Genomic DNA, 22,396 nt, shown 5'->3' on the forward strand with positions numbered 1-22,396 from the left:
GGCGGAGCGGCCAGGACGATGACAGGCCCTTCACGGCCGGGGGGGCGCTCAGAGGGTGCTGGGCGAGCCGGGCCGGGCCGGGCAGAGCCACCGTGGGCGACCCCACAGCGACACAACGAGCCCAGCAAGGCGGAAACTACAACTCCCAGCGTGCCCCGCGGCCACTTCCGGTGAGGCCACGTTCACCACGCGGAGCGCCTACAAGCATTTTCCCGGTCGGACTACGAGTCCCAGCATGCACCGCGGCCACTTCCGGCCATCACACCACAGAGTCCCTCCACAGCCCCAGGCGGACTACAGCTCCCGGCAGGCCCCGCGCATGCGCGGAGGCGCGGCGGAAGCGGGGCGTCTCCCCCTTGCGCCGGCCCCGCCCCCCTTGCGCCGGCCGCCATTTTGTCACCGACTTTCACCCGCCGCCCGCCGGGGCGTTTTTTTTTTCTTAAAGGCGAAGCGGCCGCACAAAGCGGGCCCTGCCGCCGGAGCCGCGCCGGGCCGGGCCCTACCGGCAACCGTCGCGGCGAGCGGCCGGGGGGCGGCCGGGGGGGCAGCGAGCGCTCTCTGCCCCCCCCGAGCGGCCTCGCCCGCCGGCCCCGGGCACCCGGGGGCAGCCGGAGGGGCGCAGGCGGCGGCGGTAGGAGGCGCCGCGGGGAGCGGGACAGGCCCGGGCCGGGCGGGGGGCGGCGGGGCCGGTCCCGGGGGAGGGGGGGGGCTGCGAGGGGAGGGGGGGTGCGTGAGGGGAGCGAGCGCGAGCGCGGCGGGCTCGACGGCGCCTGCGCGGCTCGCGGCCCGCCGATTGGCCGCGCGGCCCGCCGAGGGGGCGGGCGCTGCGGCAGCGCGGCCGCTGATTGGTTAGTCGGCGGGGAGAGGCGGGGAGGGGAGGAGGGGGAGGCGGGGCTCGGGCTTCGCACCGCCTTCCGATTGGCGGCGCGGAGGCGGGGAGGAGGGCGGCGATTGGGCGAGGCCGCCGAGGGGGCGGGGCGGCGGGGCGGGAAGCAGCGCGGGGCCGCCGCCGCAGCCACTCCGCTCCCCGGCCCGATGCCGGCGGGCGGCGAGGAGGGGACCCCCGGGCACGGCCCGCCAGCCGCACCCCCCGGCCGCCGCCGCCCCGCGCCCGCCGCCGAGCCCGGCGAGGACTCCGGGGGCAGCCGCGTGCTGCGGGGCGGCCGCGAGCGGGGCCGAGCCGCCGCCGCTTCGGCTTCGGGGGCAGCCGCCGCCTCCCGCCGCCGTAAGGCCGAGTATCCCCGGCGCCGCCGCAGCAGCCCCGGCGCCCGAGGAGCAGCCGCCGCCGCCGAGCAGCCCGCCGCCGAGCCGCCGCCTGCAGCCAGGAAGGGCGCCCCCCGCCTCGGGTGAGTACCGGGACCGGCACCGGCAGCCTCCCGTTACCCGTCGGTCTCTTCCTGAGACCGCCCCCCGGGGGCACCGCCCCCTCCCCGTGCACCTCTCTCCTGCCTCGTGCCCACGGGCCCCGAGGCAAGGGTGTGCTGGGGTCGCTCTTCCCGAGGGAGGCGGCTGCAGCCCCCTCCTGATGGGTTTCAGGGCTGGCAGCCAGCTGGGTGTCCATCCAAGCCCCCAGCCTTCGATATCAGGGCTCTTCTGTGCCCCGCTGACAGCGGGGTCCCTGGGCTGTGGGTGTAACCAACGTGGGTAGGGCTGGGGCTTGTTGCTGTGCTGTTATCCCGCAGTTTAACTTCCTGTGGGTGAAGCAGTCCCTGTTGGTATAAGCCTCAGCTGGCTTCAGCTTCTCCCAGATGAACCAACCCGTGTTGGTATGAGGGGTTGGAAGCAGCCTTTTGAGAACGTCTCCATCTAACACGTTTTGCTGTTTCTGCTGCCCCGCAGTAGGAGCTCCCTCTTACGGTTACCTCTTGTATTTTTTTTCAGGTGCACGGATAAAGCAGCTGGTAAAGGTAAGGGCTCGATGCTTGTTCGTGCAGTTGTATTCCGTCCAGAAAGTCAGGGCTTTCCCATGAAGGTAGCCAAACATCTGCTGAATCGCCCTTCCAGGGAAAGCTCTGTTGCTTGGTGACGTGCGGGTTCTTTCCAAGGTCTCTCCCAAGATTGTGGAACTGCAGCAAGCTGCCAGTGAGGCTTACATGTGCCCAACTTGCAACAACTTTATTCCAAATAACCACTAGGGTGTTACTTCGCTATCAGAAGCTGAGACCATACAGTGCCGCGGTTTGACAGCTCTCGAGCAGCTAGTAAAATCCGTGCTCGCATCTGTTCTGTTGCTGTCAGGAGTACAGGTGTGTGTGCTCAAGGGACATCTGGAAGGTGTATGGAAATGAGAGTACTCAAATATTTACGCTTGTCCTTTTCTAGCCTCTCAGCACTGAGCGGGTGGTGAATTTTATGCCTTGTTATCCCCTTAGGGATGGGATAGAAACTGGGGGAGAGAGATGGGAGTGGCTTAATGAGTCTCATCAGGAAGGCCTTAACCACGGGGAACGGTGGCCAGGAGCAGAACTTACTTTTGTCCACTGTGAGTTCTGTTTGTCTACGTAACGGCTTTCTGTAGAAAAATATTAGAGGGCCTTGCTCCTTACCCAATGACTTCTGAAACACTCGCGCCCGCCCCCAAATAAATAAGTTTTATGCAGTGTTGGTTTTGATCTGGTATGGGAAATTGTAACAGAGGATGAAATAGCAAGGAAAATCATAGACCTGTGCAAATGAATTCACCTTTTTTGCTGGAGCTGCTCAGTTGTTGTTTGCTGGCTTTTGTGCCTGGACTTTACAGGTCGCTTTTGTTCTTGTAATTCTATAACTCTTTGACTTTATTCCTCCAAGTCTATAACTTTTTTTCAGCTCAGGTGTTGAAATCTAGTTGGTGAGGTGTATTTTTGCAGACCAAAATAGAATTGACCAATGTGTGTTGAGCTCAGACCCCACAAAGATATACGTGTTTGCTCTTTACAATACTCTGTCCATCCTTCTACCCAGTAAAAACTTCATCCTTCTAGGTTGAGCTTTGCTGGAATGTGTTTTAAAAAAAAAAAAAGGCATGGCATTGCCACTTAATATGCGTACAAAGTAGTGCTATCTTGAAATATTTTGATGGTGATTCCCGTTGTTTTGAACGCCTGTAAGTGGAAATGTTTACCTTGCTGAATCATCCCGTTTTTACCCTGGTTTCTCAGGACATTGGTGGAAGTGGCAGATGTCCGTCTGCTATTTCCTAAGTTTGGCCTCTGTTTAGGAGAGTGCCTTCTTAAACTTTGGCCTCTGAGAGATTCGCTTGTCCTTGAACGCGAGATGAAGAAAAACATTTATTAAATTTCTCAAGTCTTTGTTATTATTATTAAACTTGCAGCCAAAACAGATGCCATGAACCTTTGTGTGCAAACTGGCGTCACAGTAAAAGTGCCGGGTGGGTCTGGTGAAGACTGGGAATTTAGTGTTTGCATTTAGCGGCTTGTGTTCTGACATGGAATTAATTCTCCTTCCATGGCAATTTGCATTATGCTGCTATCCTTTACTGCAAAGTTCTATATCCGGTTTAGAACATTCAATTTGCTCGAGCTCAGCAGTTGCTGTTGGTGTCTGCATGCTGGGCGAGTAGTTTGTGCAAGCGAGGCGCACCGTGGCATCCCGAGCATCTGCTGGAGATGGAAAACCTGTTGCACCAAAGCTTGTCCAGTAAGATCTGTTGTCTTATACATTATATTTCGAAGTAAAATCACCACTGCTGCTCTCAGTAAAGAAAGCCCGGAGGCGATGGCTGTGATGCCAGCCGATTTGTGCCGTCGGTCATAACCGAACTGCCGTGACAGCAGAGCAAGTCGCCGAGGTTTGTGCTCCTTCACGCGGTGCCGTGGGATCAGAGGGTTTTCTGCTCGTTGGCTGCAGAGCAGGGCGCAAAAGGTCCGTCTGCGCAGGCCCCATGGGAAGATTACTGGAAGGGTAAAGTCGAAGGTGTGTTGTGTCAGAGCTGGCGTGCGGCTGTGCCCTGCTGGTGTGCACCGCGGCCGCTGCAAAGGCAGCGTGCCGATAGTGTTTCCTGCCCGGCCTGCTTAGTCATGCAATTGCAGTATTTCCTTCGTGTGCTGCTAGAAAATATTGGTGACATAAGTATGACGTTTAATCTCTGCTTAAAAATGGATTCATACAGCTGTATAATTCACATTTGACTTCCTACGACGCTGTGTGCTCCCATGGAAATAATTCTCATTTCTCTTAGGCCTCAATAATTACTGGAATATAGATTTAATGAATATATGCCATGTCCTTCTGTCACTGAACTGAAAATCAGGTGCTTACTGTGGCTCTTTAAGTTGTGGTAGCAGTCCAATGAAACCTGCTTCTCAGATACAATTTTACAGCCTAACTAGATTCTGACTCTAACCCCCCTTTTTTTTAGTGAAAAAAAGTAAAGAGTTTGAGAGGTAGAGAAGGGGAGAGGTGAGGTGCACGGAGCCCCTTGCTTGGGCGTCAGCTGTCCAGAGGCTTTTTGTAGCTCCCTGCTTGACGCTCGTGGGCACAGCTTTAACACGTGGAGGCTCACGTGGGACTCCCCCACTGCTGAGAACCGAAAGCTTGAGGCCAGCACGGGCTGGAGGGCGATGCCAGCACAATCTGTGCGTTTCTTGGGTGTGCGGGCGCGGAGAGCGGGCCTTGGGAGGAGCTGGGAGGGGGACGCTGTTGTTAGGTGTTCCCACGTTTGGAGAGCTGTCTTGGTGATTTGTTCCTCGCGATTTCTTTTTCTGCTCCTCTGGTATGAGGCTACTGTAATGCAATTTGTGGGTGGCTGGTATTTTAGCTGTTCTCCCATCACACTGGCTTTCGGGCTGTGCTGAAGGGGAAGCCAGAGAGCATTTCTTCAAGGACTGTGAAATGGTGTGGGGAACGCAAGGTTGCTCTCTAGCAGCCTGCCTCTGACTGTTAGAGAAACAACACAAGTCCACAAATTCAGAAGAGACGGAAAACTTTCAGGCTCGAATTGTAGAAGGCTGTGTTGTAGGATAGATAGCTCGTATTATACCTCGCTATTTGTGTTCTTAAAGCTTCACGCTTCTTTGGTAATGACTGCTTTTCTTGAGGCGTTTGTCAGTGTTTTCAAAGAGATGACATGACTTATAATCAAGCCTTCTAAAAATGTGCTGAATTTAAACAGCTCAGGCTGCCCGAGCCTACTTTGACTCCTATGAGGATTTTCCTGTGTCCCGTACACAGAATTTTACAGATGTTTTAGAGGGGAAAAAGCTATTCAGATAGGGACTTGCACGAGGATTCTTTTTTCCTGACTTGTTTGTTGGTTGTGCCATCACAACATGGGGCATGAAACACATAAAATACATTTTCTGTGTTAAATTGAAGCTGTGGTCAGAGATGTATACATGTTGTCATACAGTTGCTTTTATACCAGTCGTTTTGAAACTTAATAATTCATAGTATATTCTTTTCCCTTAACTTCTTTGTCTGAAGAAAGGTTAATATTTTATTGCTGCAGCCTTACGGGAGGCTGGTAAATAAAAGCTTGAACATCTGAACGAGTGTGGCTGGGAAAAGCTGATGCGGAGTACCAGCAGCTCCTACTTCTGGGTGTAATCGAGTGGATTTTCAGGTGTCGGTGCGGCAGAGCTGGTAGGCAGCAATGCGTGGTACCTCCGCTACAGAAGGCTGGTTTGTGCAGAGCTGGGAGATGTGCAGCACGCGACGGGAGTGAGCAAGAAGCTCCGCTTCCGGGGGCTGACATCCTTCGTCCCCGGCGAAACCTGAGGACAGCACGTCCCTGGGCGGTGCTGTGTTCCTTCAGCGCTCAGGAGGAAGGTCGGGCTGTGGGATGTGTGTGTTCGCTGCTGCGGTCCTTGACCCAGGCACGCTCTTTACGCTTGCTGCATCCAGTGATTATAAAAAACAAAGGCAGTAAGCACCTGCTGCTGGGACGATTCGCCTATAAAGCAAATGCTGTGGGGTCGGGGAGTGACGTGGCTGGAAGGTGAAGCGAGAAAGGAGGCACAGGGAGGTGTGAGAGCTGCTCTGTTGCTTCCGGAGAGTGTCCTGCTTGTGAGGTGGGTTTTTGGCACAGGGAGGAGTGGAGGCTTGTAAGGGTGAATTTATTGCCAGGAGTGGAAGGCGGAGGGCAAACTTGAGGACATAAATCTTTTATATTTATATGTATGAATGGTGTGGGACTCTGGGATGCGCAGCACGCTGAGTGAGGACGGAATGCTACTGGGTAAGCTCTTGTAGAGAAGCGTAACGGTGCCCAGAGTCTGTTCTTTTGGTAACCCAAGCTGCTACAACAGAGCTACAGCTTTGCACCGAATTTCCTCCCAGGTTTCCTTCTCTTTTCCCTTCTCTCACTGACTGGCGTTTCCTTCACAAACTTCAGGGTTAAAGGGTGTTTGACTCTCACGTTAATGTACCTCCATCACTATGATGTGTTTTCTGCCCTGGACGCTGTTCGCTGAAAGGCAGCTGGGAAGGATGGTGGAACTACCCCAGAATGACAGCTGCTTTTATCACGAAGTTGCTTAGTGAAGGGACAGTTCAAGGTAGGAGAAACTCCAAGGTTTGACCAAAGGATCAAAAGGACTGGTAGGATTTCAAGAAGTGGATTTTTCCCCGTGTCTCTTGACTGGCTTCCTGCAAGATGCTGGCACCCACCCAGCCTGCAACTGACTCCTGCAGAGGCAGCTGGAGGAGGTAGATAATATCTGCATGGGAGGGACTGCAGGGGAGTGTGAGTGCAGGGGCGTTCCGTGGCAGGTGGGTTCTGCCAGCTCAGAGCTTCTGTTGCCCCCCTGCCCCGTGATTTGGGCAGAAGACAGCAGTGCTGCGTCTTAACTGGGATTGCATGTGCTGAGTGGCCAGCAGGTCCTGCCAAAAGGGAAGCACGTAATTGGTTTTGCAACAGCTGACCTGACAAGCAAACGCTCCTTGCTTTTTTGTGCTTCTCACTGGGGGCGCCTTGGTATTGTCTTGTGTACCCTTTCATTCTCCTGTGGTCTGAGTTCGTATGGCCTGGTGTCCAGCACTGCTGTTGACACTTGCACCACTTCTAAGTGCAGAATCAACTGCAGCCTTTCTAATGTAAGGTTTCCTTTGTTTCGGTCTCGAGACACTAGAGCAGCATCTTCCTTTTCTGAAAGAAGGAAGCCTGATTAGCTGTAGTAACAACGCTTACTCCATTTATCTTATCTTGCTCCTTTCTGTAATCAGCCAAGCCCTGTGAACTGAGGAGCACGTGGGTTTTAGTGCAGACACGTTTGTGGGAGGAGAGGGGCAGTGCAGTATTCATCCACAGGGCCTAGGCTTAACCAGATGAAGTGTAGTACCCAAGACAGGACTGAAAATAGCTGTAAGGTTAACTACTGCAAGCTATAGGTAATTGGGAGACGTGGGCATCTCTTACGGATGACAGAGATGAGGACAGCCACGATCCCTGACCTAGATGCAGATGTGAGTGCTACTGCACCCTGCCTAACCTCAGAAGTGTGGGGAGGAATCCTGAAGTGCAGAGTTACAACCGTAACATCTCTGGTGAGAGCCTTGTGGTCACCTCTAAAGCCAGATCAGGTGGGCTAGACAGCAAAGCAGCACGGGAAGTTCTGCTCTTCTAAGACAGTTGCCATCTCTGGGGCACAAAAAAATAGCACTTTTTTTTTTGTTTCTGGGCAGGCAGGCTGGATTTTTTGGAGATTTTAGATTTCAGGAAAAGCCTTGGTGAGTGCTGATTCCAGCTGAGTACTTTGCAGATGCGTTCCCTGGGGGGGAATCTCTAACCTTGCCTTACTGAGCCGTGCCCACTGTAGGGAGGATCTACAATTCCAAGGGTTTTAAACTAATAGCTCCATACTGCTTTACAGGTTCTGGTGCATGGTAAGTATTCAGTGCTGCTCAGACCTGTGAGTACTTACGTGCCTCCAAGAAAACACAGCATGTTTAAAACAAACAAAACAAAACAAAAACAAACAAACAAACAAAAAAACCAAACTTGTAGACAGTGCTGAAGTAGATGTAAAAATGAGAGGTCATGAGGAAAGGCTTTAATATTAAATACCTTGACTTCAGAGAAATGAAGCCAAGTTGCTAGGTGAGTGGTGCCTCAGGTGTACTTTGTAGAAATATATTCTAAGGGAGGTCTGCTTCAACTTCGTAAGTGTGATCTATAAAATACTAGCTCTTACCAAGAAATCACCAAATGAATGGTCTTCCAAGGGAATAGCCATCTTTTTGAAAGCAGTGTGTGTTAACGCTGGTAGAATGGTAGTGCTTGATGGGAAAACTCCTAGAGAGTGGTTTCAAAGTGGTTTTGAGTTTGATTTACCATTCAAAACTGAGGATGATCACAATTAGGATTGAAACCAACATGAACTCTGTTTTATGAGATCCATACACCTTTTTTGGCTTCCTGGTTGTAATTTTTATGCTTTGATGATGGACTTGGCTGTGTACGTGTAAGGCATCAGACTTGGTTGCTGTTTTACAATGAACTTGTGAGGCCTTGTATCCTATATTCCTCCTGATTTTTCAGAGGTTGGTGATTCCAGCTCAGTTAATAAGGGCTGAATACCAAACAACATGCTGGAAGTTAAATTCAAAAGGTTTGAAGCAAAACTAAAGAATTTAGGTGGGAGGGTCCCTCTGCAGGTCTCTGGTCCTGGCTTCAACCTGGAGTTCCCATCCTGTTGCTCAGGGGCTTTTTCCATCCAGGTCTTGAAGCCTTCCAAGCATGGAGGTCACACGGCTGTGCTTCCAAGCCCCTCTTCCAGCCCTTGACTGTCCTCTTGGGGAAAACTGCTTTTCCTGTGTCCTGACAAACCCACCTGTCTCAGCTTATGACCTCATCTCCCTGCTGCGTGCTGCGGGGAGCCTGGTTTTGGGGATTTACTCCTCACCAGGGCTGCTCCCCAGTCCGTCCTTAGAGAACTGTGCCCTGCATTTGCAAGCAGGTGCTTGGAAAGTTCCTGAGCATCAGGGGTACTGCTGGCTGGTGCTTGGGCAGCACAATCCCCCCGAAACCAGACAGCTGTGGAAAGGGGTTTAAGTAAAAAGGAGGGAGTCAGAGCTGAGGCTAGAGCACAGGCCCTGTGCCTCACTGCGGGTGCTTTGTGTGCTAATGCAGAGACAAACCTGGAGTACCGAGCCTAGCCAGCTGCTAGGGATGGATTTTCTTAGCACATCGTTGGTGAAATATCAAAAAGCATTTGAGTTCATCAAGGCCTGGTGTTCCAGCAACCACCAGAAAGTGAAACCAGGTGAACCGTACTTGGAAGTCTTAGCTTTTAAAGGGATGAACTTGCTCACATATACATTTTAGGCAGCTCTGTTATCTTGCCAAAGCGTATCTGGAGGTCAGCCAAAAAGAAACCACCTGCAGAAGCCGTAACTGAGTGCAGAGACCTCAGGCTAGCGGTACTTGTGATGCTTCTTGCCCTAGCACGAGATCAGAAACATCCAGTTTGGATTCCTCTGGATTATTACCAGGTGTATGTTTCAGGTTAAATATGTGTTTGGGGGATTCTCCAAACACAACTCTTAACACAGACCAATTTTGAAACTAGTCTGTCATTAAACAGTTGCTGAGGTTTACAAATGTCTGTGTTGCTCAGGGGAGATCGGAGCCAGCAAATAATCATCCTACGCGCCTTTATCAGAGGCAAATGTGAGCTATTTTTAAATATTTGTGCCTTTACTCAGAGGCAGTTGGAGGCTGTGCTGTTCCACACCGTGCAAGGGGCGTGAAACAACAGTGGGGTTTACCTTTATTCCTATTAGTACTAACGAGATTGCAATGTGTGTTTCAGATCCCAAAGAAGAGAAGGAAGAGGAGGAGGTTTCCAGCCTCCTCAGCCATGACTCTGCTGCCAGCACAGCCCGGCCCAGCAGAAGCTGGCGCAGCAGCAGGTCGGCCGCCGCGGCCCGCCAGCGTGACACCGAGAACTCGCGTGCCTCCAGGTCCAAGACCGGCTCCCTGCAGCTCGTCTGCAAGTCAGAACCAAACGTGGACCAGCTCGAGTACGGTACGTGGGCAGCCCTGGCACGGAAGGTAGGCGGTGCCTGAAGACAGGCAGATCCTGGGGACCTCTGAAGGGAGCTGCACGTGGGTGTAACTTGGGGAGCTGTACGTGGCTGGTACAGGCGTGGTGCTTCTGTGTCACGAGCACCTTCTGCCACCAGCGCTGCTGGCGCTGAGTGTTGGTGGAGGTATCTCGAGACAGATGAGCTCACTGCAGAGATCACAGGTTGAAACTTACTGGTGACTTTTCCTTTCAGAGGTCACAGAAGAGCATCAGTCTCCAGCTGGAATCAGGTAGGAAGCTCTTACTTTGTGGTATTTTTTCATATTTAATGTCAAGAAGGGGCAAAAATACAATCTCAAGCTTTTCAAATGCTTGTGATAGGGTCTGTGGGAAGAGTAGAAGTTGTTCTCGTGCAGTCCTGACCCTTTATATTTTCGTTTTGGGTTGCTGTTGGACTGCAGGTGTCAGGAGGTGTGGAGAAATGTATTTGGTAGGGGGTGGGCATCTCACCTTGTAGCTTTATTCCTTCTGCAGCAGGTGCTGTAATTGGCTGGGCTCACAAGAAGGGGCTGCTCTGCTTTGGCTGTCTGCTTTGGCTGTCGTTATGCTCCTTAGTCAGTGCAAGCTGTTAGCTTTCCCCAGTCACGTGGGATGAAAAAATGCAGTGTAAAAGTGTCGTTCCCATCCTGTGGGGTGGTGCATGAATTCAGTATTGAATGAATGAATTCAGTATGAATTCAGTAGTGCTGAAGTTGTTGCTGCTAAGCTCATCTGTTCTCCTTTTCTCCCAGCAGCGATGATGAGGAAGAGATCCTTGTCAGCGAGGAAGAAGTTCCCTTCAAAGACGATCCAAGAGATGAAACCTACAAGCCCCATCTAGAAAAGTATATTAGATTACCTACTTACTGTTTGTAGGCCAAGAACAATTGTGACATTGTAGTTGAACAAGCTTAATATGACCCAGAGAACCTGTGCTACTTGCTGATGTGGAATGGCTCCCATTGAACTGTTTCCCTACAGCTATCGGGACCATTTTTCTCTAGTGGTCTAGAGCTATTAGAGCCCTGCTGGCTGTCACGTTCTTCTTTGATCCTACTTCCTGATTAGAAAAATGGGATTTGATTAAAATATGAAGTTGGGATTTGATTAAAATATGAAGTACTACCCAGTTCTTGCTTAAATCTCTGTAAAAAGCAGACACTACTTTTTAGTAGTATGGAAGGAGAGAAGCCCTTGGTGTTACCATGCTGAAGAACCAGGCACTGCCAGCCAGAGGTGCTCAGAAGAGGCCAAGAGGAGAGAGGGGCATGAGGGTATCTTTGAATACATGCAGGTGGCCACTTAACATTGGAGTAATGCACTGTATTTGTGTCTCTGTAGGGAAACCCCAAAGCAAAGGAGAAAAGCTGGCAAGGCAAAAGAGGAAAAAGAGAAGCAGAAAGAGATTAAAGTAGAGGTAAAAGAAGAGAGTGAGTTTCATGAAGATGAAGAGCCACCAAGGAAGTGAGTAAAATTCTGTAACTATACGTACCAGTGTGTATTATATACTTTGCACTCTTGCTAGTGTACAAGAGTGGTTTTTATTGTTGTTTTCCCCTTTCTGGGTCTGAAAGACAATAGGGCAGAGCCTCTTGTTCTTACAGAAGTGCTGCTTCCTAGTGTCTTGCCTGTGTTTGGCAAGGAAAAATAGTTAATGTTTTCATTTAGTTTAGGCAAAGTTTTTCAATACTGTGGTTTAGTCAGCCTACCTGGATATGGCCACATCCTGTGAAACACTTTAGAGAGTTTTTAAAAAAACAGGCTTCAGCTGTGATGCCTGAAGTGTGTTAGGCTTACGTGTATTTATTAGACTGTTAGAAAGCCGGTCTGGGAAGGCCAGTTCTCTTCTGCTGTGTGCCTAGAGACAGATGGGAGAGCGCTGTACACATCAAGTGTCATTTTAGTATGTTTGGGAGTACCACAACAAAGCTCAGGAAAAACAGCTGGGTTCTCCCCCATTTTGGAGAAATAAAGAGAACGAACTTACATTGCCTAGTTGGTCACTGGTACTTTGAGTGGAGCCTCAAAATACTTGAGTGTCCTCTCACTTGAACTCAATTCTGAAGCTTGCCTTCTGGCAAATGAGAGAGAGAGAGAATGGATTTGTGTCAGGGTCAAAATCATTCAGGTAGGCTGGAAAAAAAACAGTTTTTGTACTTGATCTCATCCGTGAGAAATGGGAGCAAATGTGGCTCCCTCTGCTGGCCTGCAGTGCGAGGCTTTGCACACCTCTGTTTGAATTTCTGGTGCTGTTTCTAAGCCGTAGCAGGACCAATTTATTGTGGAGGGAAGTACGGATGTTTGTATTTTGGAGAAGGCTTTCTCCTCCTAAAGGTAGCTTTCAGAGACTTGTGTTGTTGGATTGGTGCTGCTTTTGCCCATAAGAACCTGTGCAGCTTCTGAAGGCTTGGCTTGAATGCTGAGTGCCTGCTCAGCTTGTTTACTGGCATGGTCTCGCTATCGATAAAGATGTCTCAATACAGTCTAGAAAAGACTTCATCAGCCTGCTGTTAAGTGTCTTGGTGCAGCAGTGTGATCAAGCAGGCGCATTGCTCGGGGTAGAGCTATTGCTGGGGGTTGTATTTTACATGTAAACGCGGGTCTGCTCAGAGCACAGACTTTTTGTCTTGACAGGTGTGTAAGCTGTTATAGTTAATTCAGACAACTGAAAAATAGCTGCTAGACTATCAATCCCTTTCTTCCTAGCCTCCCAGACTGATGTGTTTCACGTGGTATGAAATGTTGCCCGACAGAGCAGAGGAAATAAAAGGCACTATCAATTCTGGACTGTGTGGGCAAAATTATATGTTTATAAAAAATTCATTAGGAAATGGGAGGGCTTGTGAGAGCAAACCACATAAAGCATTTATTTCTCAAGAATATTGCCTTCCTCTGAATCTGCATCAAACTTGGTCTTTATTGATTTATCTAGAGCTCGCATTAATGAGGCGATAGCTTGCTAACTGTCTGCAGCAGGAACCTATAAAAGCAGAATCTTGTGTGCTCACGTGCAGCCTGGAAAGGTCTGAATTTAATCAAGGGCTGCAAGTTGGTTAGACAGTCGCAGGTTTGAAAGAAAAATGTGAAGCATGTCAGGCCTGGTAGAGGGTTGTTAAAATAGCAGTTCCTCACTTTATTGTGGCAGAAGACTCGGTAATTTTGTAACCACAGCCTGCTGGGCTGTGGCTGCCTGGTACCTGTTCACTGGTGTTTGATGGGTTGTGAATGGTGGGCAATGTGGGAAAATGTTCTTACTGCTAGGTTTGGCCCTAGTCTTGCAACCACGGTTCACTTGGCTGTATCGGGAGTGGCAGAGTGGTGTGAGATCTGCCACAAGCCACCGAATGTCATGCAGAAAAAAAGTGTGACCCAGGTATCAAAACTGTGAGGATGTTTCACGGGGACTGCTCTTCTGCATGATGCAGGAGTTGTGCAAGTTGCAGGGGCGAATCACATGAAGGCCTGGTTGCTTGCTTTCCTTAGGGGATCTGCCCATCTACCCCGTGAGTAGTAACTCCTTTGAAGCTCATCAGCCACTTTGATCCAGAGCAGGTGCCTGTTTAATTCTGACTTGCTGGGTGCAGTGTTATTTTTCAGCCTAAAACTGCAGAAGAGCTCTGTAGTGTTGTAGCACGCTGCTGAAAACCTCTGCCCAGTACTGATGTAAAGAAGCCTCTTTCAATTCTCTCTGTAACTCTGCTACAGGAGGGGAAGGAGAAGAAAGGATGACAAGAGCCCGAGGTTGCCCAAGAGAAGGTAAGTGACACCCCTCTACTCAGTTTGGTTCTGAAGACTTGCTTCCTCTGTGTCCTACACAGATGTTAACTGTCTTAGAGGCATCTCTCTCACACAGTACAGAAATCTGCATTAAGGGGAGAAAAAAATAGCATCATGTATTTGACTTCCCTGCTTTCTTTCCCTTTTTTCCCTGTGGGTGTTAAGCTTGAATTCTTCCCAGCCGTTTTTTTAATCTCATCTGAGTTGATCCCTGCCTTGGCAGTGTCCAGAGGTAAGGTTTTGGGGAGCTTTGCCTCTGGTTTTTTTTCAGTTCTGGTGAGAGCACTCAGATAGTTCTAGGAACAGAGCAGACTCTTGGCCAGAATCTCTATGAGCATAGCCCAAACAGGAATACTGGAGCAGTGATCCCTTGCTCTCACATTACCAAACTGCTCTGGCGTTACTGAACTGCACTCACATTCATTTATCTTACGCTGCCTCAGCTTTGGATTTCTCAGCTGACCTCTGCTCGTTTCCTTACTGGTCTCTTAGGAAGAAGCCCCCGATACAGTACGTCCGCTGTGAGATGGAAGGCTGCGGCACTGTCCTGGCTCACCCGCGTTACCTGCAGGTGGGCTGAGATGTTCTGCTGCTTGGTGGCATACGTGTGAGGGCAGGGGAGGGCCATCTGCACCAGGGCCTTTCACTGTGGAGGGGGGCCATCTGGGATCAGAGTGCTTCAGCCATCGTCTTAGCCGTGTAAAGAGAGAGCTTACAACCTTTCACTCTTCTTTTTCAGCATCACATCAAGTACCAGCACTTGCTGAAGAAAAAATACGTGTGTCCCCATCCCTCTTGCGGTCGGCTCTTCCGCCTCCAGAAGCAGCTCCTGCGGCATGCCAAACACCACACAGGTATAGGGAGGTGGGAAACAGATCCAAACTCCTCCCTGGGTCGTGGAACAGAGGGAGGGTGGGGGGGAAGCCTCCAGTGCTTAAGGAGGGAGTGAAGCTAAGGCAGATGGTACCGACTTGCAGCAGTGGAAGAATATTACTCACTTGTAGATTACAATCTGTTAAGGAAATGAAAGGAAATGGGCTATAGAGTTCTTGATTCACCCTCTGGCAAGTATCAGTCAGGGGTTCTGTAGAGGGATAAAACAAGCCAAGCTTTATCCTAATTTGCCACCCTTCAGCACTGGTCAGAATGGATAATTAACTCGTAGAGCCTTAATCATGCCTTAACTCTCCATCAGTTTCTGTGGTGTCTTGTGGGACACCTCCTCCCTTGCTGTCTGCTGGCCTCCCAGCACTTCTCGTTCTGCTGCTTCCTGGGCAGCTTTGCCTACAACATGAGAGCGGGGAGAGCCAGCAGGTCCGCAGGAGAGTGACGCTGTGACTGGTGTTGCTTTTCAGATCAAAGGGATTACATCTGCGAGTACTGTGCCCGGGCGTTTAAGAGTTCTCATAACTTGGCGGTGCACCGGATGATCCATACAGGCGAGAAGCCCTTGCAGTGAGTACCTCTGCCTCTGTTACCCTCCCGAGTGACCCGTGGATATATCTGCTCTTGGACTGCTCCGAGAGCAGCTCTGAAGGCAGGGCTGGACCCTGTTCCTGGAGTCCCAGCCCCCTTTAAACACGCAGCTGTAGGAGTGTTTGGATTGCTGCTTGTTGTCTCACCTGTTCCTTCAGGCAGTGCCTCAGATCTGAGGAGCATGAGTAAGCCCCTGTAAATATCTCTGGAAGAGCTGGCGCCGAGGTGGCATCCCATATTAATGAGCCCCCGCTGCTTTCCTGGGCCGCCTCTTTGCCCCTGTCTACACCAACGCGTGCCGATGTCCCTTTGTTGTGACCTCCCCCTTCTCCCCTTCCCCAGGTGTGAGATCTGTGGGTTCACCTGCCGGCAGAAGGCCTCCCTGAACTGGCACATGAAGAAGCACGACGCCGACTCCTTCTACCAGTTCTCCTGCAACATTTGCGGCAAGAAATTCGAGAAGAAGGACAGCGTTGTGGCCCACAAAGCCAAGAGCCACCCCGAAGTGCTTATCGCTGAAGCACTGGCTGCCAACGCAGGTGCCCTGATCACCAGCACTGACATCCTGGGCACTAACCCCGAGGCCATCGCGCCGCCCACCGATGGCCAGGGCCTCCCCCTTCTTCCCGACCCCCTGGGAAGCGCTGCCCCGGCGGATTGCCTGCTGCTGAACCCCGACGGGATGCCCAAGACGTATTGCGGTGGGGCGGAGCGCGTGAGCCTGGTGGCTGACGGCAAGCTCTTCGTGGGCAGCGGCAGCAGCGCAAACCCAGAAGGGCTGGTCATGAACACAGAGATCCTGGGAGCCACCACGGAGGTGCTCATCGAAGATTCAGACTCCACTGGACCCTAGTGGGCGGGGAGCACGTGGGTGCTGGGACAGCTCGGACTCTGTATTTAAAAGGAAAAACAATGGAGACGCGTATTGAAAGAGAAAAGCAAAACTTAAAATACTAGTAAATAACCGAAGGGTCTGCTCTCCTCCGGCGTGGATCACGGCACGTCCTCTTTCTCCCAACCACTTCTGTCTTGTCACTGCTCCTTTGTAGGAAAGGGGCACATGCTGCCGTTACCAGAGCAAGTTGGACCGAGCGACGGATTTCTCCGAGGGAGGGGGAATGGCCGAAACCCTTCGCTCTGCCCCAAAGCAGATGCCTTTCTTGACGTGGCCCCACTTGGAAACTAGAAAGCATTTTGATGCGCTCTGGACGAGTTTCTTAGGACTCCCTTCCGCCCCGTGGTCCCAACTTCTATGCATCACTGCACTCTGGTCCTTGCAGTCTCGTTCTTCTTCCTGGGGCTGGGAGGTTGGCTTGGCACTTTAGGCCCCCTCGGCAGGGTGAGCTGTGGAGGAGCACGCGTCCCCGGCCTCACCGCACTCCTCTGCTCTGTCTCTGGCAGGAAGTTGAGGGAACGCCCTGGCTCGTAGATCATGTTTGCTTGGAGAGGCCCCGGGGGCTACGGGAGCCCTGCGTGGGAGAGGCAAGGAGGAGCATCCCAGTTTGACGACAGTAATTTGCACTTTGAACATGTTTCGTTTTTGTGTTGTGGTAACGAGATTCCTTATTTATTGATTAAAAAGGGTCGGTATTTTTTAGTTCTGTTCTCGGTGGGTGGGGGTGGAAGGGGTTCGGGCTGTTTCCCAGGAGGCTCCTTCACGCTAGGGAGTCGCAGGGAGCATGCCGTGCCATCCTGACAGCCGCTGGGAGGAGAGCTGAGGGAAGGCAGTGTTCGGGAGTCAGATCTCTCTCGTAGCTTTTCCAGAGTAGAGGGAGAGCCCCCGGAGAAGAGCCTGTTTGCAGTGGGAGTCTTTGCGGCAGCGTTTTAGCAGGAGGATGAGGTGAGTGCTGGAACAGCTGGCTCTTGTCTCCTTCCCTCCCAGCTCCTCGCATTAAGTGCTCTTTCTGCGTCCCCTGACTCCGTAGCCTCACAGGGAAGGACATCGTTAGCCAGGAACTTGTTCTCGTGACTTAGGGCTGTTGTGAGCCGCTTGCTGGTGGGGGATGCCGTGCTCCTCATCCACCTCTGCCTCTCCTTTCCGGGTCTAGACAAAAGATACAGAAGCAGAGACCGGGTACGGTCGTCTCAGGTGAATTTATCCAAGGCAGTAGGCTGAGGGAGGAGGAAGGGGCCGTCGGCTCGCTCCCTGCCTCCATTCTGGGGAGCGTTGTGCAGCTGTGTGCTCAAAGCTCCTCGCTTTGGCACAAAACGCCCCTGCTTTCCATGGAGCCTTGTAGTTTGAGTGTCGCCTGCTGGCGTAGCTGGGACAGACCTGAACCCTCGGAGAGGCTCGCATAGGATGTGACGCGCCTGGTATTTAGACTCGGATCTTTTTTGCTCTGTTCTCTGAAACTGTGTGTGGAGACTCAGTGGCCTTGATTTCTTAGTGTTTTTTTGGAAGAGGTGAAAAATAACCTGGGCTTTTTGTTTGTTTACTTGTTTTCTTTTCTTTTGGTTGGGTTTATGTGCTTGGAACAGAGCCCAAGTGTTTTGTCCAAGCGCACGGTCAGCAAAATCGGTCTGTAACAGCAGCCAGGCAAAATCGGGTATCTGGGGTCTGGAGAACAGCAATAAAATGTGGAATTCAATTGGAAACTTTTACAGGAAACTGACTCTAAACACCCACTCTGTCCCCTGTGCTGCCTGGAAATCCAGCTGTGGCCCGAGTCTGACAGCTTTTATGGGGTCACTTGTCCTGATTTCCCCTTTCCCTTCCCCACTGACGTTGAAGTCTGTGCCTGAACAAGCCAAAACGCTTCTGGTGGTGGGGTGCTTTGTGCTCGGGCAGTTTGCAACCCCGGCGTCTTGGTGTGAGCATCCCCTGTTCCTTGAGCGTGGCTCCCGTGCTTCTCCTGGGGGTAGGCAGGAGGGCTGCAGCACCCCTGGGCAGGCGTCTCCTGGAACACCACGCACGACAGGCACGCAGTGGGGTGGTGGTGAAGCACACAAACCAGTTTCCTTAGTTGGGGTGATACAACCTGTTGCTTGGATCAATTTATTGTGATTTCCAGGGGGGAGTTTTAGGGTGGCCAGCTGGTTTTCCCCCTACCCGCACCCCTCCCTAACTCAAGGGGCACCGCACAGCACGAAGAGGATCAGACCCAACCCTGATGGTTTCACCCACTGGCAGCGAGGGTCTCCTGCCCAGGGCAGTGGGTGTGAATTGGGGGCAAACACCTCTCCTGCCTTGGATCCCACTGCCCATAGGGGATGTGCCAGTGTAGTAGGGGTTGGCTATTTTCCCCCAGGTTGCTGCAGCCCCTCTGCTGCTTTTCATGCCCTGCCACCGCCCCCGCGAGAGGTGCGGGGCAGGCAGAGCCTTGCACAGAACACTAAACTAAAGGGAGAGCTTGGGGTTTTGTTCTCCGAGATCGACACTAAACTGCTTCTGGGCCACCAGCTCGCTCCCTACCGGTGCTGCAACACTCAGCACCTGGCTGGGAGGCGAGGGAGCCTGCCTCGTCCTGCGCCTGCCCCTGCTGCCCCGAGCAGAGCAGTGCAGTTGTCAGCGGCTGCGGGATCAAGCAGCTTGCTCGCCTCCCACCTCATTCCTGGCCTTGAGACCTCTGATCCCTGCCTCGCCCTCCCGTGCGCCCCCTCATAGCTTCCCTTTTTCTTTTTCTGGTCTCGGCGGGTTGCCTGTCTGTCCTCTAACCACAGCCTGCTCGCCCTGCTGCAGGAGAGACTGGTGTAACTCCTTCCCTCTCCCCTTCCATGCCCTACAACTGACACAGCCCTCCTGCTGCCCCTTCCCTCGGCGTCTCTCCTTCACTCGCATGCAGTTTGCTTCAATAAATTATTGTAGTAGTTTGCAATAAACATTTTTTTGTATTTTCCCCTGTATTTATTTATTATTATTATTTTTTTTCTCCTCCCCGGGAGGGAAGTCAGGGCCTGCAGCAGGGTGGGCTGGGAGCAGGGGCCTTGGCAGCGCTTTCTGCAGTAGCCACCAGGTGGCACCGGTGCTGCTGGGCTGGCCTTGGTGGGGCTGGGGGTTGCCCCCCATCCCCGCTAGCCCTTAGATCCCCCCCGGTAGTCCTCAGTCCCCCTGGTAGCCTCGAGCCAGGGCAGGGCTCATAGTGGTGCGGTTGTAAAGGGAAGCTGCTTTTCAACTCTCATTTTTCTCTTAATCTGGGTAACACGTAACCGAAATAAACATCTTGAGGAAAAAGCAAATAAACCCAAAAAGGGCTGGTTTTTGTGTGGTGCTTGTGTTTGGGGGGGGTGGATCAGGGGCCTCCTACTCCGTGGCTCTGCTTCAGGGCAGGCCCCTGCAGGAAATGGCGGCTGGGTTTGGGGGGGCCACGCAGCAAGAAGAGGGCAGCAGGCAGGACCCTAAAGCTCCAAGGGCTTTGGGGTGAAGCTCTGGGGGCTTTGGGGTGCAGCCCTGAGGGCTTTGGGATGAAGAGCACCCCATCCCACAGCTGGGGCTGGGTGTCCCCGTGTCCCCTGTGCCCTGCTCAGGCCCCAGGCTGCAGTCCCTGCTCAGCTGTTGAGCAACGTCCCAGCTTTGCTCGCCTCTTCCCAGCAGCGGTTTCCTGCACTCTGGCCTGAGTAGGGGGAACGGGGCCGGGGCTGGGGGCTCAGCCCGGTGCTCATTTCACTGCGGGGAGGCTAGAGAGGGTCTGAGCCGGGGCTGGGAGAGCCTCCTGCTGCTGCTGGGCGAGACTGTTCCGGGCAATAGGCTTAAAGCGTGGGGGAATTAGGGAAATAATCTGTCGCTGTTGATCCCAGAGGCGGGAATTTGCAGCGTCGTGCCAGGCCCCAGGCGCGGAAGAGGGGGAGAGCCGGGCCAGCGGACGCGTGAGCAGAGCTCCCGGCTGGAATGCACCAGCTCAGCACGGGATTGTCCTTCCTGGGCCAGGCGGGCGCCGCGCCGTGAGCCCGGAGCCCGGGACGACCGCCTGGGCCATGGCAGCAGCAGACACCCCCTCGGCCACCACCCTCCGGCGCCGCGACTTGTGCAGCCGCGGCATCCGCCTGGCCAGGAAGATGCGTTCGGACGTTGCCGACCTCCTGGACATCTACGTGAGTTCATCTCTGCCCGCGCCCCGAGGCTGCTGCCAGCGGGGTCTGGGTCTGACGCCGGGCGGCTGTGACGGGGCACGGGGCCTCTGGCACGCGGCCGAGCTGCTGAGCTGTGGGACGAAATGCTGCCGACGCCTCTGCCTTGGGGTCTCAATGCTGTGGACTGATGCTTGGGTGATCTCCTGCCTCTCAGCATCTGCCCCTGTGCCCAAAATCATCTTGGCATGCACCACGGCTGGGGGCACCGGCAGGGGGCTGCTGAGGGTCCCCGTTTCTCCCGGCACCACTGAGCCCCGGCTGTTTTTTTCCCCGTGCAGGTGGAACGGCAGGGCTTGGACGCCTCGGTCAGCGTGGCGGCGGTGGAGGGGGTGCCGGCGGCGGCAGCGGAGCACTGGAGCGAGCAGACGGGGACCCAGCGGCTCCTGGACAACCTGGTGGCGTACCGGGCCTTCCGCACGCTGCTGGCCCAGATGCTGGAGGAGCAGCGGGAGCAGCTGGGCGACGCCGACGCCGCGCTGGGCCGGGCGCTGGCGGCCGTCCTGCTGCAAGTCTCGGCCTTCGCCTACCACCTCGAGGAGCTGCTGGAGCTGGAGAGCCGCGGGCCCCCCGGCGACGAAGGGGATGGGCCCCCTGCGCCCCCTCGCCTCAGCCTCTTCGAGCAGAAGCTGCGGGGCCTGGGGGTGCTGCGGGAGCTGGCCCAGTGGGCCGTGAGGTCCGTGAGGGACCTGCGGCAGCTCGCCCGGCCCGGCCCCGGTGCCGGCTCAGCCCCTGGCCTGGCCGAGGGCCAGTGATGGCCGCATGGGGTGCAGGGAGCCTGGGTCTGGTTAGGGTTTAGCCGGGGGGGGTCCATCCAGCAGGACTCCTTTCCCACCCCTGCCGAGGGCTGCTCACAGTCACAGGGGATTTTGGGGTGGGGGGCGGACGGGGGAGAGCACGCCACTAAACCCCAGAGCCCCCACGCTTTTGGTGCCGTTCCCTGGGGGCTCCTTTTCCCAGCTAGGGAAGCAGAGGCACGGGGAGGGAAGCCCTGGAAGGACAAGGCTCGGGATGAGTCTGGCTCTGCGTGCCAGGGGTTTGCAGGTCCCAGAGGCTGGGGTCCTTCATGAGCAAGGACAGGGCTAGCCTGTGCCGTGAAACTTGCTTGGTTGCTGCCTCTTTTCATGGCTTGACGCTGCTTCACGAGGAGGGGAGCTGTGGTGGGGCTCTTGTAGAGGCAAGGCAGGAGCAAAGGGATGTGAAAATAGCACCTGGTGAAAGGAATTGTGCCCCATTTGCAAAACCCAAGGCTTTGCCTCCTTCAGGTGGTTCCTTTTCCTTCCCCGCCAGCTGCTCCTGCCCAATTTGTGTTCTCTGTGCGTTGAATTTCTGCACTAACTGCTTGGGGGCTCGTTCGGGAGGGGTCGGTGGGGGGTTTGAGCAGGGGGGCATTTCTCAGCTGCTCCGACAATACAGCAGAGAGGATCTGTTAACCGAAGGCTGACTTGGAAGACCCTCCACAAGGATGTTGGTGCCTCCAGGCCACAATTAGGACTGGAGATGGCTTGGAGAAACTAACAGCCCCAACCTGCATCTCATACCCTGCGAAGGGAGCAGCCGTGAGGCTTCTCGGCTGCCCTGGCCGTTGTTTTTGTTTTTGTTTTTGTTTTTTCCTTTATGGCTATGATGGCTGCTGGCTGCTGAGTGAATAAAGTGCCTGGGAGATCTCCTGGGGAGCCGTGACTTCTTGGAGGAGGAGGGACAGTGGGACTGAGCCTCACCAGGCTCTGCGTGGGCTGCCCTGCTCCTACCCCAGCCAGCACTTCTCTCCGTGCCTGGGTGGCCTTGGGAGGGTCCCTCCCTGTGGGGTGAGGGGTTTGGGAGGGACGGGATGCTCTGGGAGGAAGCTCAAGGAACTGGCAGAGGTGGTGGAGTTCACCAGGGAGGTATAACCAGTATCGTGCCCTGTCTCCATGTGCCTCTGCCTTCCTCCCTGCCCCCTGAGAGCAAAAGCAGGGGGTCCCTGTTCCCTGGGGTGCGGGGGGAAAGCCTGGGAGCGTGGTGTGGGCACGAGGCTTGGAAATGCCCAGCCAGCCCTGCACAAAGCAGCTTTGTCCCCGCGGGCGGTGGAG

The 22,396-nt window shown here is 53.7% G+C and overlaps 2 protein-coding genes across 3 annotated transcripts; both read left to right on the forward strand.

Annotated features, from left to right (window-relative positions):
• The first annotated feature begins 775 nt into the window (after positions 1–775).
• ZFP91 (ZFP91 zinc finger protein, atypical E3 ubiquitin ligase) lies at positions 776–19,096 on the forward strand. 2 transcript variants are annotated; one of them, XM_040558345.1, is made up of 11 exons: positions 776–1,346; positions 1,882–1,907; positions 9,753–9,968; positions 10,222–10,258; positions 10,760–10,852; positions 11,349–11,471; positions 13,713–13,763; positions 14,277–14,355; positions 14,524–14,638; positions 15,140–15,239; positions 15,603–19,096. In XM_040558345.1, the coding sequence occupies exons 1-11, from the start codon at positions 1,036–1,038 to the stop codon at positions 16,111–16,113; spliced, it is 1,662 nt and encodes a 553-aa protein (XP_040414279.1). In that variant the 5' UTR covers positions 776–1,035; the 3' UTR covers positions 16,114–19,096. The 2 variants fall into 2 exon arrangements, with proteins under 2 accessions (XP_040414279.1, XP_040414281.1); XM_040558347.1 differs by having other exon boundaries at positions 801–1,346; positions 10,763–10,852.
• CNTF (ciliary neurotrophic factor) lies at positions 16,965–21,991 on the forward strand. The gene is made up of 3 exons (XM_040558348.1): positions 16,965–17,100; positions 19,995–20,288; positions 20,606–21,991. The coding sequence occupies exons 2-3, from the start codon at positions 20,172–20,174 to the stop codon at positions 21,077–21,079; spliced, it is 591 nt and encodes a 196-aa protein (XP_040414282.1). The 5' UTR covers positions 16,965–17,100; positions 19,995–20,171; the 3' UTR covers positions 21,080–21,991.
• Positions 21,992–22,396: the final 405 nt, after the last annotated feature.

The sequence above is a fragment of the Cygnus olor genome, chromosome 5 (assembly GCF_009769625.2).
Source record: "Cygnus olor isolate bCygOlo1 chromosome 5, bCygOlo1.pri.v2, whole genome shotgun sequence".
In the NCBI taxonomy this organism is placed as follows: domain Eukaryota; kingdom Metazoa; phylum Chordata; class Aves; order Anseriformes; family Anatidae; genus Cygnus; species Cygnus olor.

What these genes read in the sequence shown, in the direction of transcription:
- ZFP91 (XM_040558345.1), top strand. Translation starts at nt 1,036, where the DNA reads ATGCCGGCGGGCGGCGAGGAGGGGACCCCCGGGCACGGCCCGCCAGCC. An exon ending in GATGAAGAGCCACCAAGGAA is followed by an intron (nt 11,472 to 13,712) that starts GTGAGTAAAATT and finishes ACTCTGCTACAG; the next exon opens with GAGGGGAAGGAGAAGAAAGG. An exon ending in ACAGGCGAGAAGCCCTTGCA is followed by an intron (nt 15,240 to 15,602) that starts GTGAGTACCTCT and finishes CCCCTTCCCCAG; the next exon opens with GTGTGAGATCTGTGGGTTCA.
- CNTF (XM_040558348.1), top strand. Translation starts at nt 20,172, where the DNA reads ATGGCAGCAGCAGACACCCCCTCGGCCACCACCCTCCGGCGCCGCGAC. An exon ending in CCGACCTCCTGGACATCTAC is followed by an intron (nt 20,289 to 20,605) that starts GTGAGTTCATCT and finishes TTCCCCGTGCAG; the next exon opens with GTGGAACGGCAGGGCTTGGA.